This window comes from Cucurbita pepo, chromosome LG15 (genome assembly GCF_002806865.2).
Source record: "Cucurbita pepo subsp. pepo cultivar mu-cu-16 chromosome LG15, ASM280686v2, whole genome shotgun sequence".
NCBI lineage: Eukaryota > Viridiplantae > Streptophyta > Magnoliopsida > Cucurbitales > Cucurbitaceae > Cucurbita > Cucurbita pepo.
In genome coordinates this window covers 1,417,864-1,430,836 of record NC_036652.1, presented here as the reverse complement: position 1 = coordinate 1,430,836, position 12,973 = coordinate 1,417,864, and the positions used below count along the sequence as shown (strand labels likewise).

Sequence of the window (12,973 nt, the reverse complement as noted above, 5' to 3'; positions counted from 1 at the left end):
CGCCTTGGACATTACAAAAATGAATGCTATACCAGGCTCCAAAAGGAGAAAAGAGATCAATCCAATTTTGTGGAGAGAAGAGAAGAAGAAACATTATTAATGTCATTCCATGCTATGAAGGTTGCAGATCAAGGTGTATGGGTCGTAGACTCTGGATGCAGCAATCATATGACAGGTTGTAAGGAATTCTTCTCAACTCTAGATGAAAATTTTCATACTACGGTTTCTCTCGGCAACAATTCAACTCTCCAAGTGATGGGGAAAGGAACCGTAGATATCAAGACTAGAAATGGCTTTGTAGAGTCTATTTATAATGTATTCTACATTCCTGATTTGAAGGTCAACTTACTTAGTATCGATCAGTTACAAGAAAAGAGGTATGTGATCACATTCCAAAATGATGAATGTTAGATTTATGACTCCAAAAGAGGATCGATTGCTAAGATGAAGATGACCACCAACCGTCTATATCCGTTGACGTTAAATATCGTCGCCAAAAGTTTGATGGTGAAGAAAGAAGATACNGTTTGAAGAGGAACAAGTATACAAGTTGAAGAAAACTTTGTACGGTTTGAAGCAAGCTCCGAGGGCATGGTACAGTCGCATTGATTCTCATTTTGAAAAGATGGGATTCACTAAATGCCCGTATGAACATACGTTGTATGTGAAAACTGAAAAGGGAGGTAACATTATCATTATTTGCTTATACGTTGATGATTTAATATTTACTGGCAATAGTGAAGAAATGTTTAAATTTTTTAAGAAGAGCATGATGAAGAAATTTGAAATGACAGATCTTGGCTTGATGAGATATTTTCTTGGAGTAGAAGTTACTCAAACTCCCGCAGGTCACTTTATCTGTCAGAAGAAATATGCTCAAGAATGACTTGAAAGATTGAAATTGGATGAGTGCACATTTGGAACTCCATCAGAATTGGGTTTGAAGTTGCACAAGGATATTGAAGGGCGAGAGGTTGATAATAGGTACTTCAAACAAATTGTGGGAAGTTTGATGTACCTAACTTCAACAAGACCAGACATCATGTATGCGGTTAGTATGATAAGTCGTTACATGGAGCATCCAACGGAAAAACATCTCAATGCAGCAAGAAGGATACTTCGTTATGTGAGAGGAACTTTTTATTTGGGGGTATTCTACAAGAAAGGAGATGATCCGAAGATGGTTGGCTATACAGATAGCGACTATGCAGGTGATATAGACGATCGTAAAAGTACTTCAGGAAGTATTTTCATGATGAGTTCAGGAGCTATTTGCTGGTCTTCAAAGAAGCAACCTATTGTAACACTCTCAACTACAGAAGCAGAATTTGTGGCAGCAGCAGCATGCTCGTGCCAAGCAATTTGGTTAAGAAAAATGCTTGAAATTCTTAATCAGAAGCAACCAGGTACGACGGTTATATATTGTGATAATATGTCAACTATTAAGTTGTCTAAAAATCCTGTGTTGCATGGAAGGAGCAAGCACATCGATGTTCGATTTCATTTCTTGCGTGATTTGTGTAAAGAAGGCATTATTGAACTCAACTTTTGCCGAAGTGATGAACAAATCGCAGACCTATTCACAAAGCCCTTGAAACAACCATTGTTCGAGAAGCTTAGAAGAAAGATGAGGATGTGCAGAATCCAAGATGTATATCAAGAAGATGAAGTGAAGTCCTAAACTGATTTCCGCAGAATTCAGTTTGAGGGAGGGTGTTGAAGCTAATAATAGAAGTTTGAATTAGATACTACGGAAGAGAAGGAGGAGGTGAATTCAATTTCATCCACAAAAATCCCAACCAACTCCGGGAATCCCCCTATACAAGGACCTCCCTCCCCATCATTCAAATCACTCCTCCTCTCAATCTCACTTCAGTTTTCTGTTGTCACCAACAACATTTTCCTACTCCAACGGTGGAGTTACTTACCGAGTATTTCTTAAAATACTCAAGTCATGTGCTAGTCTTATTTTCTAGGTAAAAGTAAGACGATCCATGTACAGATGACAACATGCGATTAAGGTCATGGAACTAATGTCAAAGTAGTCACATTTTGTTTAATAGTCCTTAGGTTAGTTAAATTTATGTCATTTATCTTCCGCTTTGTTACTTACGACTACGCTGTTTTAAAATTTTTATTTTTAATGATACGTTCACGACACCTTTATAAAATATCTTAAAGGGATATTTTCCGTACACATTAATCACGTGATGCATACAGTAACAGCCTATAAAGTTGATAATTAAAGTGCTCATAAGTAAATCTTGAGATAATCATCCATACGAGTATAGTTCACTTCGGGATAAAGCTTCGAAGCTTCTTCGTCTTCTCGTACTTCAAAATTGGTCATACAACCATCAAAGAATATGTGATAAAAATGTCCCAATCCAGCCCGCTGCCCCAAGTCCAAATCTGCATCAATATTATTCTCTTAATAAATTATATATTTTTTATTTTTCTTAAAAATAAAATAAAATAAATAAATAAATCTTTACCTTTCATCCTTGCAAGAAAGTCTTGAGGAGAAATACTCTTCTTTTCTAATACCTTTCCAGAAAGTTCTTCCCATTTCTCAACCATTTCTCTTTGGGAGAGAATGTTGTGTGGAGGTCTAATATACACTGTTTTATTCATAGTTCGAGGGTCGGTTGCTGCCTTCACGACGTACGTTGCAATGTCATCTTCGTCCACGTATACCGCTGTAAATTTTGTCATGAAATTATTTAGATTTAAATAGAGATGTCCACAGAGTGGGTCGGGACGTGATCAATCTCTATTCTTATAAAATTTATCACTTATTTTCAGAAAGATCGAAACCCTATTTCTCTCCGTGGAAGTTGCAGGGTCGAGGTAGACAGGGCAGGAATGGAAACGGGTAATACCCGTTTAGCTAATAGACCATTCTCCATTTAAACCGAGATTTTTCACTCCATATATGATGGACCCTGTGAGTTAAATGAACGTCTCTCTATTTAAACGACGTTATTCTTTAACAATATATCATTGACCAAAAAGTTAAAGTTTGACCGCCGATTTCACCAACCCCTAATGTTGAAAAATAAAAAGAATTGCGTTCGAGTTTGTATTAAGAATAATCGGTGGTGGGTTACCTTTAACGTTGCCATCTCCATAAAGGGTAACTTGATGAGTTGGAGGAACAAGAGTGTGCATCTCAGACAGGCTACCGGCAAAGTAACCGGCAAAGCAGTTGGCTGAGACATAGGTGAAAGGAATGTTGGCTTCTTCTATTGCTTTTCTTACTATCATTTTTTGATCAAATGTTTCTCTTCCGGGTTCGAGTGCATCTTTCATTCTTGCTGGGTCTATCCCGTACTCTGATGGTAAGAATCTCTATATAATTTCAAATATAACTTGTTAGTATCAAGAATCCCAATAAACTAGTCGGTTTGTTTCAGTTAAATCACCGGTCAACTTAAAAGATATAGCGTTGGAGTCTCGGAAAATTTTATTGGTGTCCCGATCAATCCAAATACAGTTCACAACCCAACCAGTTGAACTGGGTTCCCGATACCTCACGGTTTTAGAACATGTTGTCTACTAGATTGAGGTTTTCACACCCTTGTAATGAATGTTTCATTCTCCTCTCTAACCCATGTAGGATCTCACAATCTACCCTTTGGGACGAGCGACCCCCTGATACACTGCTTAGTATATGACTCTAAACCATTTTTAACAGCCGAAGTCCATCGTTAGCAGATATTGTCCGTTTTAACCCGTTACATATCGCCGTCAGCCTCACGATTTTAAAACGCGTCTAGGAGGTCTACTAGGGAGAAGTTTCCACACCCTTATAAGAAATGTTTCGTTCTCTCTCCAATTGATGTGAAATCTCACCGTAACCCTATTTTTTTGTTGGCCGAATTGATCCAACCAAAAAACATACACCCCCAAACTAAACCGAATTTTTTATTTTCCAAAAATCCAACCCAGCCTATATCGAAAAAAGTCTAACTCAGCCCAACCCAACCAATCATTTATAGTTTGAGTCAAGTAGTCCAGATTAGTCAGGTTATCCGATGAAAAGCAGAGGGTAAGAAAGAAAACCTTGATATTGCCAGCAACTCGAATGGCTTCAACAAGCTTGAGTTGGAGGAGAAGGTTATGTGACCTGAAATGGACACCGGACATGGCCGATATCACGACGTCGACTCGCTTCACCGCGTCGACAAGGCTGTGAAAGTCCGAGAAAGAGGCGGGCACGAGAACCGCCCCCTGTCTCTTAAAGGAGAGCAGGAGCTGAAGCTTCTCAATGTCGAGACCAATCTCAGGCCGTTGAACCACATACGTCTGGTGCCCCTCCAAAAGGCTGGCCTTCACAATCCTCTTCCCCAAATAGCCACTCCCACCCACCACAAGAACCTTCATCTTTCCTTTACCTCTTCCAATTATTAAACCCACTTTCTCCCCTTTATACCCTTCATCTCTCTCTCTCTCTCTTCACTTTCAAGTCAAGTTAGGCGGCTGTCAAGTCCACAAACTTTTCCGACAATATCTTTATCCGACAATAATATCTTTATCGATCAAGTTATATATTCAATAGGTGATTGAAATTGAACCTCCAAATTAATTAAATTATTAAATAAAACCATGATTTGAATAAAATTTGTAGTTGATATTCAATTAGAAGTAGAAATGTCCATTTAACCCGAAGGGAAGAGACCTATCATAGACCTTACTCGAACCAGATGAAAATTTTTCATTTAAACGAGAGGAAGGGAGTGTCACAGTCATGCTCGTCCAAGGCGTGTCGCCCATGGCCGTATGCCCATGACAAGCCCAACCCTTTATGTCTTTTCATATTCTAGTGTTGTTTCAGAAATATCATGTCTAAGCCTCTCAGACATGAAATGGCTCAGAATGTATACAGGGGATACAACTAGTTGTTAACTTTTCCCTACCCAAGGTTATATACTGTGAGCCGTTGTTATTTCGAAAATCTCTCTCTGCCCTCGTTTTTTAAAACATTCTCTTAAAATCGAGGCTAGAGGCTCGAGCATACGTCGTTTGGCCGTAGACGACGCAAGAACGAATTGGCTTAGCTCACTTGTCGTTAGAAAGTGAGTGTTGCACAATCGCAAGTCCGCTGCCATCAAAAGTGCGATTGTGATAGGGAACAAGTAGAGATTTTTGTCATTTGATAAACAGGGTCAGGGACATAGATTATATTCCTGTCTCCAACCTTACCCAAAACACCGAATTACCCCCAATCAATATGTATATTAAAATTTAAATTTTTATAAATGACGTTGAACATTCTATTATATTTTTTTTTGATATTTTATATTTTTAATTACATTCAAAAATATAAATTACCCATTAATTTTTTAAAATAAATATATATAAAAAATTAAAAAGAAAACTATCTACAAGATTGAAATATAAAATTTAAAAAAATGGATAAAAATTAGAAAATAAATAAATATATAAAAAGGAATAGGTAAATTTATTACTTAGAAATTAATTTTATTATATTTGAATTAATTAATTTTAAAAAAACCTTTCCAAATACCAAATTTCTTTGACTAAAAACAAATATCACAATTAATAATGCAATTAATATTTATTTATTAAGTTTTAATTTAATTTGGCCACCTAACATTCTCTAGAAACAACGACAATTGAAAATAATAATAATAATAATAATGGATATATATATATATATATATATATATATAATACATTAATTGTGGGAATGGAATATTGAGATGGCTTGCACTTGAGTTTTGCTTATTTCTTATCCCAACAACCACACAAACATTTATTTATTTATTTTGTTTTTTTTTTCCTTCTATTTTCACTCCCTTTAAAATATTCTTCAAATAAAACAAATTAATTAAAATTTTCTTAAAAAAAAAAAAAAAAATTGAGCGAGAATCTTATTTAAGTCGTTACCGAACATAAAGCAAGTTATTACTGTCAAAATATGTCATTTTTATATTATCAGTCTCAACAATTAACTCGTTTTACTGAGTTGTGCCAATTCCTTGAGTCTTAAAAAACGTTACTCCAACTGATGAAAATTTTCACTCAGTCAAATACTGTTGAGCTTGTTATAATGGCTCGTGATAGCTTTGATGAAGTTCCATAATTGTTTTTTAAAAAACATACTGAACCTGGAAAGTATGGAAAAACATCTTGTAATATATTTAACCAAAAAATCCTCCCGACTTAGTGGAGCTACAAGTTGCAGTGACCACCCTTGTCTTACACATATCAAAATTATGAATTAAAAATTTCATTTTAAAAAGTTTTACATTTTTTTCTATATTAAAATAGAAAATAACCCTTGAAGAAAACATAATTTAAAAAAAAACTTATTATCATATTTTAGGGTGAAAATTGTAATTTTGTTTTTAAATGTTTCAAAGAATAAAATTAAGTAAAATATATGACAACATTTTTAAAGGGTATTTTTAAATTAGAATTCAAATATATATATATAATTTATTTATTTATTTTTTAAGTTAACGGGTATTTAAAAAAAAAAAATTAAAATTAATATCCTTAAATTTTTAAAAATATATTTTAAAAGTTTTTAAGGTAATTTTTTTTTATTAATTTCATCTCAAATATGTAAAAAAAAAAAGAAAAAAAAAAGGAAGGGTAGGTGAATTCAAGTCAATACCTTAAAAACTTTACACATTTTTTTTCAATATATTTGACTTTGCGATCATTTATTTATTTATTTATTATTATTTATTATTATTATTATTATTATTTTTTTTTTTTTTTTTTTTTTTTTTTTTTNGTTTGATAAAAAGGGAAAAAGGAAGTCCAAATTGAAATTAAAATTCAAAAGTATTTTTAAAATAAATTTAAAAGGTATTTTTTAAATTCTTTTAAAAGTAGGAAAATATTAACCACATCCGCTAAAAGGCCAACCATATTTCAAAGGTGCAGTCTTGGACTGTGATCTTTATAGAGAAATGGAGCCATGGGAAATCTGGCTACATTTTGGAGGCACGAACGACAAAGATCTCTATTTCTTCACCAAACTCAAGAGGTCCACCAATAACTTTGGACGTTTGTCGGCGCATATCAACCGCAAGGTCGGCTTGGCCAACGGTACATGGAGTGGCGAGAACTCAGCCAATCCAATTTTTGCTACCAAAACTGATAAAACAATAATCGGCTATTGCAAACGTTTTAGGTTCGTTCTGTCATTTTGATTTCAATTTTTGTTAGAATCTTTAACCTTATGTTTGTGTCCTTGGAACATTTAAGTCATTGAATACATTTTAGATACGAGAATGTCCAGTTGCCCGAGCAACATGGGGAATGGATTATGCATGAATATAGCTTACATCAAGATTCGATACAACAAGCGGTAGATTCAGATTATGTTTTATGCCGATTCAAAAAGAACGAAAGACTTAAAAGAAAATTACAAAATGATCGTGAAGAGCAGCAACTTAACAAGAAAAAATGACGACACCTCAATTCTTTCATAATGGAAGTCATGCAATAAGAGACCGTCAAAGATATGATTTTGCATTACAACCTACACAGTAATAACATTTAAGATGATTTAAGCAATTTTAGTGATGTATCGTAACTTATAAATATTTAATTTTAATTTTATGAGATTTTAGTTATTTATCTAATATTATATAATATTTAGGATAGATATATATATTTTTTAAATAGTTTAAAAAATATTAACCAACTTTTGAAAGCTTAAAATTTTTAAATGATTAAATATTTATTTTAATCTTAATTATTATTATAAATTTTGAATATTAAATTATTTTACAATATTATATAATTTATAATATAATACGTGTTTTAATTTTAATAAATTTATGCATATTCCGCCGATTATCATTACTTTTCTAAGTTTAGGAAATTACATTTTATATATTAAATATAATAAAAAATATATATATCTCATTATTTGTGAAGTCAGTCCACGACCTAGTGTCACAGTCATGTTTGTTCAAGTCGTGTTGCTCATAGCCGCATACTCGTTACATGCTAAAACTCTTGTCTTGTATAACTTTATCGCTTTCCTTTTACTGCTTTCATGAGGTATAATTTCCTTATTGTATTTTCCAAGTGTATGACGTTTCGGCAGAATCATGTCTACGCTTAGTAGACATGAAATGCCCCAGAATGTACTACAGGGGGATCCGATCAGCCGTCAACTTCTCCCACCTAAATTTTGTATGACTGTTTAGTGAAATCACATCTAGGCCTGTCAGACATGAATCGCCTCAAAATGTATTATAGGGGGATGCGACTAACTGTCAAATTCTCTCTGTCCATAAAGTTTTTAAGTCGTTGTGTTGCCTTTATAGCCATATAAAGTTGTTTCCAACCTTTCCTTCAAACTCTCTTTCAAAAATCTCTCTACCCCATTTTCTAAAACCTTCTTCTCAAAACAGAGCAAGAGGCTGGAGCGTACATTGCCCAACCGTAAGCACTGCAAACCCAAATTGGCTTGATTCACTCAGTATTGGGAGTGAGAGCGGCACAATCGCAAAAGTCCGCTGCCAAGAAAAGTGCGATTGTAACACCTAGCACCTAAGGTTGTTGGGAATTAGCTAGTGAGCCTAAGAGACAAGGGAATGGTTGGACCGAGAACCCGATCTGGTCTAAGAATCTATAAATAACTTGTTATGAATAAAACTTAAAATATTGTGAGAATCCAACATTCCTTCGAGACACAATCTCACATTTGTTGGGGAACAAAACACCATTTATAAGAGTGTGGAAACTTTTCACTAGCAAACTCGTAATGGGGAAACTCATAAGGGAAAGCCCAAAAACCTTAAAGGGAAATCCGGAAGGGGAAAGCCCAAAGAGGACAGTATCTAGATGAGCACCGATTCCATTATGTAACTCTGAAAGACGCATTTTAAAGCCCTAAGGGAAAGTTCAAACAGAACAATATCTACTAGCGGTGGCCCTTTTAACCATCGAACAAATCAAGATCTCGAGCTCAGAAACTTACTAAACACAAAATCGTAAACACAAAACTAAAGTTTAAGGCTCGAAATCTAACCTAAATTTATAAACAACAAAGAATCAAAGCAAAGATTAGAAGAAAAACAAGTAGTCTTCTCTTCACTTCAAAGATAAAAGCAAAAAGATGTTGTAGGTAAGCTTCATTTGTCAAGAGCTCCAAAAATATTTCAAAACAAAAATCATTTCAACCCCACATCCTCTCTATATCTTTCCCTCTTCCCACCACCTTCATTCTCATAGAGAGAGAGAGAGAGATTGGGAGAGATTGGGAGAGAGATTGGGAGAGATTGGGAGAGAGATTGGGAGAGATTGGGAGAGAGATATGGGGAAGAACAAAGTGTTGATAATTGGAGGAACAGGGTACTTGGGGAAGAGATTGGTGAGGGCAAGTTTGAGGTTAGGGTATCAAACCTATGTGTTACAAAGGCAAGAAATGGGCGTTGATATAGAGAAAGTGGAGCTTCTTTTGTCATTCAAGAGAGAAGGAGCCCATTTGGTTTGTGCTTCTTTTAATGATCATAACAGCCTTGTTGAGGCTGTCAAGCTTGTGGATGTTGTCATTTCTGCTATCTCTGGTGTTCATATTAGATCTCATCATATTCTTCTTCAACTCAACCTTGTTCATGCCATCAAGGAGGCTCCAAATGTTAAGGTAACATTATATTTTGATTACTCGAAAGTCTTTTACGTCGTTTATAGGAATGATAATCACTACCGTTCTTCGTCGTTCATATTGATCTAAGCTTTTCGTTTTAGTGGTGATTTGTATCGAATATAGATGAAATTAAGAGACATGAAAATAACGAACAAACTCGTTGAACTTTGCCAATCTGATATTAGTTAATAGTTCATATTTATCTGCAAAATTGATAGGTTGATCTATTCCATTCACTAAGAGGGTATATATGACTAGATATTCCGACCAATCTAGACTATTCAACTTTTCTCGGATTTGGATTGGTTAAATCTTTTAAAACTCCGAAAATTCCGTTCAATTTTGGGTTTTCAAAGGTTTTGTAAAAACCTTCTATTTTATTCCTACTCTTAAATTTTTTAAATAAACTTGAAAAATGCCTTTTAAATTTTCTTAAAAACTTTAAAAACATTTTTGAACTTTTTTAAAAAATAAAAAAATGTTATTGTTGTAGTACATAAACTTTCATAACAATATTAAAAAAATTTAGAGGTAATCTATGAGGTATTGATCAACAATTATAAGAATTTTTTTAATTTTTTTTTATAAGGATAAAAAGATGCATAATATTTATAGTAAGGGTATTTTTGAACTTTTTTTTAAAATTAAAGGGTATTAGTGAAATTTTTTGAAGCATAATTTTGAAATACTATTAAAAATTTAAGATATTTTTAAAATAAATAGGACACGATCAAACTTTTGAAAATTTATGGGTATTATTTTAGAAATTTGTAGATATATTTTTTTTAATTAATTTAGCGGGTAATTGATTAAATATTTAGTTTACCTTATATTAAATAAGTATTTTTTTTTTCTCCAAAATTGAAGGTATTACATTTTATATATTAACATAATAAAAAAAAATTCATTATTTGTAATAATTATGTTTGGTGACTTTGGAAAGTCCGTCCAGCACCTAGAACAGGTATTATTTATTTATTTATTTATTTATTTTATTTAATTTAAACTTAGCATTATTTTTTCCACCATCCTTCACGTGTTGGATCTTGAAAATAAAAATTAATATTCGAACCAACAATAATAATAATTGAATTAAAAACTAAAATCCTAACCTATTCACCAAAATTTAGATTTAGTATTATTTTATCATTAATATAATTAATGTAAATAAAATAATCTTTTTATGTAAATTATTCGATATTTTTTGTTTGAATTTTCATTAAAATAAAATTTGAAATTATTTTTATAGAGATTTTTACCGTCGGAGTTCGGGACCGACCCGGCGAGAATGAAGAACGCGATGGAGCCGGGGAGGGTGACGTTTGATGATAAAATGGTGGTGAGGAAAGCCATAGAAGAAGCTAAAATCCCTTTCACTTACATCTCTGCAAACTGTTTTGCTGGTTACTTTCTTGGTGGTTTATGTCAACCTGGCTTCATCCTTCCTTCCAAACATCATGTTTCTCTCCTTGGAGATGGCAATCAAAAAGGTTCTATACTCTCCCCTTTACGTATGCATGCATATATATACTCTAAACGTTAAATGAGGTTAGCTTAATTTGAGTAATAGAGAACTCGATTTCAAAATATTTAGTGGGAGACACGTGTTAAGATATTGATTTACATGTGGGATTCATGCGAGTCTTGTGGCAGCTTTTGAATCGTCCCACTAAACGTGTCAATCGTACCCTAGATCTCCATCATTAGTTTATAAGGTGTGGTGTATGTAGGGTTTCATATTCGAGACTAATTGAAACTTACCTTAAAGTTTGAAAGTCTAAATATAAATTTAGATTAGATAATTCTCTCTGCCGTCTATATAGGTTTAATATACCTTGATGCCACTCGGGTTGGGGTGCAAAACAAGGACATAGATATTTATTAAGATTCTTTCTACCATCTATATAGGTCTAATATGCCTTGATCCTACTCAGGTCAGGGTGCAAGACAAGGACCTAGCATTATTAAGATTCTCTCTACCTTCAATGTAGGTCTAATATGTCTCGACCCCGCTCGGATCGGGGTGCAAAACAAGGACCTAGGCATTATTAAGATTCTCTCTACCGTCTATATAGGTCTAATATGTCTCGACCCCACTTGGGTTGGGGTACAAGACAAGGACCTAGACATTTATTAAGATTCTCTCTACTGTCTATATAGGTCTATATGCCTCGATCCCATTCAGGTCAACGTGTAAGATAAGGACCTAGACATTTATTAAGATTCTCTCCAATATCTATATCGGTCTAATATGTCTCGATCCCACTTAGGTCAGGGTGCAACAACCTAGACATTTATTAATATCTCCGAATGTTTTTTTTGTAGTTATTACATAACTTGTCTTATATGAACACTTTTTTTTTTTTCGTGGTAAATGGTGACAGCAATATACGTGGATGAAGACGACATTGCAACATACACCATGAAGACGATTGACGACCCTCGAACCCTAAACAAAACGGTGTACATAAGGCCACCCGAGAACATATTATCACAAAGAGAAGTCGTTGAGATTTGGGAGAAATTGATAGGAAAAGAGCTCACAAAGAGCTCCATTTCTGATCAAGAGTTTCTAGCTAACATGAAAGGTCAAGGCTATGCAGAGCAAGTGGGGCTAACTCACTATTATCATGTATGCTTTGAGGGATGTCTTGCCAACTTTGAAATAGGGGATGGTGCTGAAGAAGCTTGCAGTCTCTATCCAGAAGTTAGCTACACAAGTGTGGAGGAATACATGAAACGCTACGTTTAAGACCCAACATGCAAACACTAAAAATAAGCCGTTTGTGTTCCAAATCAAACTCGTATTTATCTAATTTATGTATTTTTAAAAACTTCATTTGGATTCATATAACATGAACAGAACTGATCAAATCATGTGTTAGAATTCATGCCAATGAAGCTTCCATTATTATAAACTTTGTGTGTGGATCATAATCTACAATAATGTAAGATTATATTTACCTACGGACTAATTATAATCATAAAATATGAATGTTACCACTCATAAAAGGTCAAAAAATTTCTTTTGAACTATATAAAATCCAACGTAAACTTTAAAAATGGAGTAAAAAGAACATTTTTGTTTTATTTTAACCAAATTCTATGTAATTTAGATTTAGATTGCAAATTTAAAATCATTCCAACTTGACATGATTTCAATCTCAAGCAAATATCCTTACCTTGAGATATTTGATCAACAAAATAATCTGAATCTTGAATCTTACTCCCTTCGTAGTGATTCCATATCAAAAGCTACATTTCAAGAAATTCAATAAATTGAAAATGAAGAGACCAAAATGGTCATCGGGGGGACATTTTGATGAACTA

At 33.7% G+C, this 12,973-nt stretch overlaps 2 protein-coding genes across 2 annotated transcripts; one reads left to right on the top strand and one right to left on the bottom strand.

Moving 5' to 3' along the window:
- Window positions 1–2,162: 2,162 nt before the first annotated feature.
- Window positions 2,163–4,395, bottom strand: LOC111776322 (isoflavone reductase homolog). Its single transcript, XM_023655747.1, has 4 exons — window positions 4,066–4,395; window positions 3,111–3,351; window positions 2,496–2,699; window positions 2,163–2,412 (listed from the first exon to the last, which is right to left on the bottom strand). Exons 1-4 carry the CDS (start codon window positions 4,384–4,386, stop codon window positions 2,252–2,254), a joined length of 927 nt encoding a protein of 308 aa, XP_023511515.1. The 5' UTR covers window positions 4,387–4,395; the 3' UTR covers window positions 2,163–2,251.
- Window positions 4,396–9,182: 4,787 nt separating this feature from the next.
- LOC111811889 (bifunctional pinoresinol-lariciresinol reductase 2-like) lies at window positions 9,183–12,610 on the top strand. The gene is made up of 4 exons (XM_023698938.1): window positions 9,183–9,640; window positions 10,893–11,133; window positions 12,028–12,425; window positions 12,475–12,610. The coding sequence occupies exons 1-3, from the start codon at window positions 9,311–9,313 to the stop codon at window positions 12,393–12,395; spliced, it is 939 nt and encodes a 312-aa protein (XP_023554706.1). The 5' UTR covers window positions 9,183–9,310; the 3' UTR covers window positions 12,396–12,425; window positions 12,475–12,610.
- Window positions 12,611–12,973: the final 363 nt, after the last annotated feature.

What these genes read in the sequence shown, in the direction of transcription:
- LOC111776322 (XM_023655747.1), bottom strand. Translation starts at nt 4,386, where the DNA reads ATGAAGGTTCTTGTGGTGGGTGGGAGTGGCTATTTGGGGAAGAGGATT. An exon ending in GAGTTGCTGGCAATATCAAG is followed by an intron (nt 3,352 to 4,065) that starts GTTTTCTTTCTT and finishes GAAATTATATAG; the next exon opens with AGATTCTTACCATCAGAGTA. An exon ending in CTTTCTTGCAAGGATGAAAG is followed by an intron (nt 2,413 to 2,495) that starts GTAAAGATTTAT and finishes ATATTGATGCAG; the next exon opens with ATTTGGACTTGGGGCAGCGG.
- LOC111811889 (XM_023698938.1), top strand. Translation starts at nt 9,311, where the DNA reads ATGGGGAAGAACAAAGTGTTGATAATTGGAGGAACAGGGTACTTGGGG. An exon ending in AGGAGGCTCCAAATGTTAAG is followed by an intron (nt 9,641 to 10,892) that starts GTAACATTATAT and finishes TTATTTTTATAG; the next exon opens with AGATTTTTACCGTCGGAGTT. An exon ending in TGGAGATGGCAATCAAAAAG is followed by an intron (nt 11,134 to 12,027) that starts GTTCTATACTCT and finishes AAATGGTGACAG; the next exon opens with CAATATACGTGGATGAAGAC.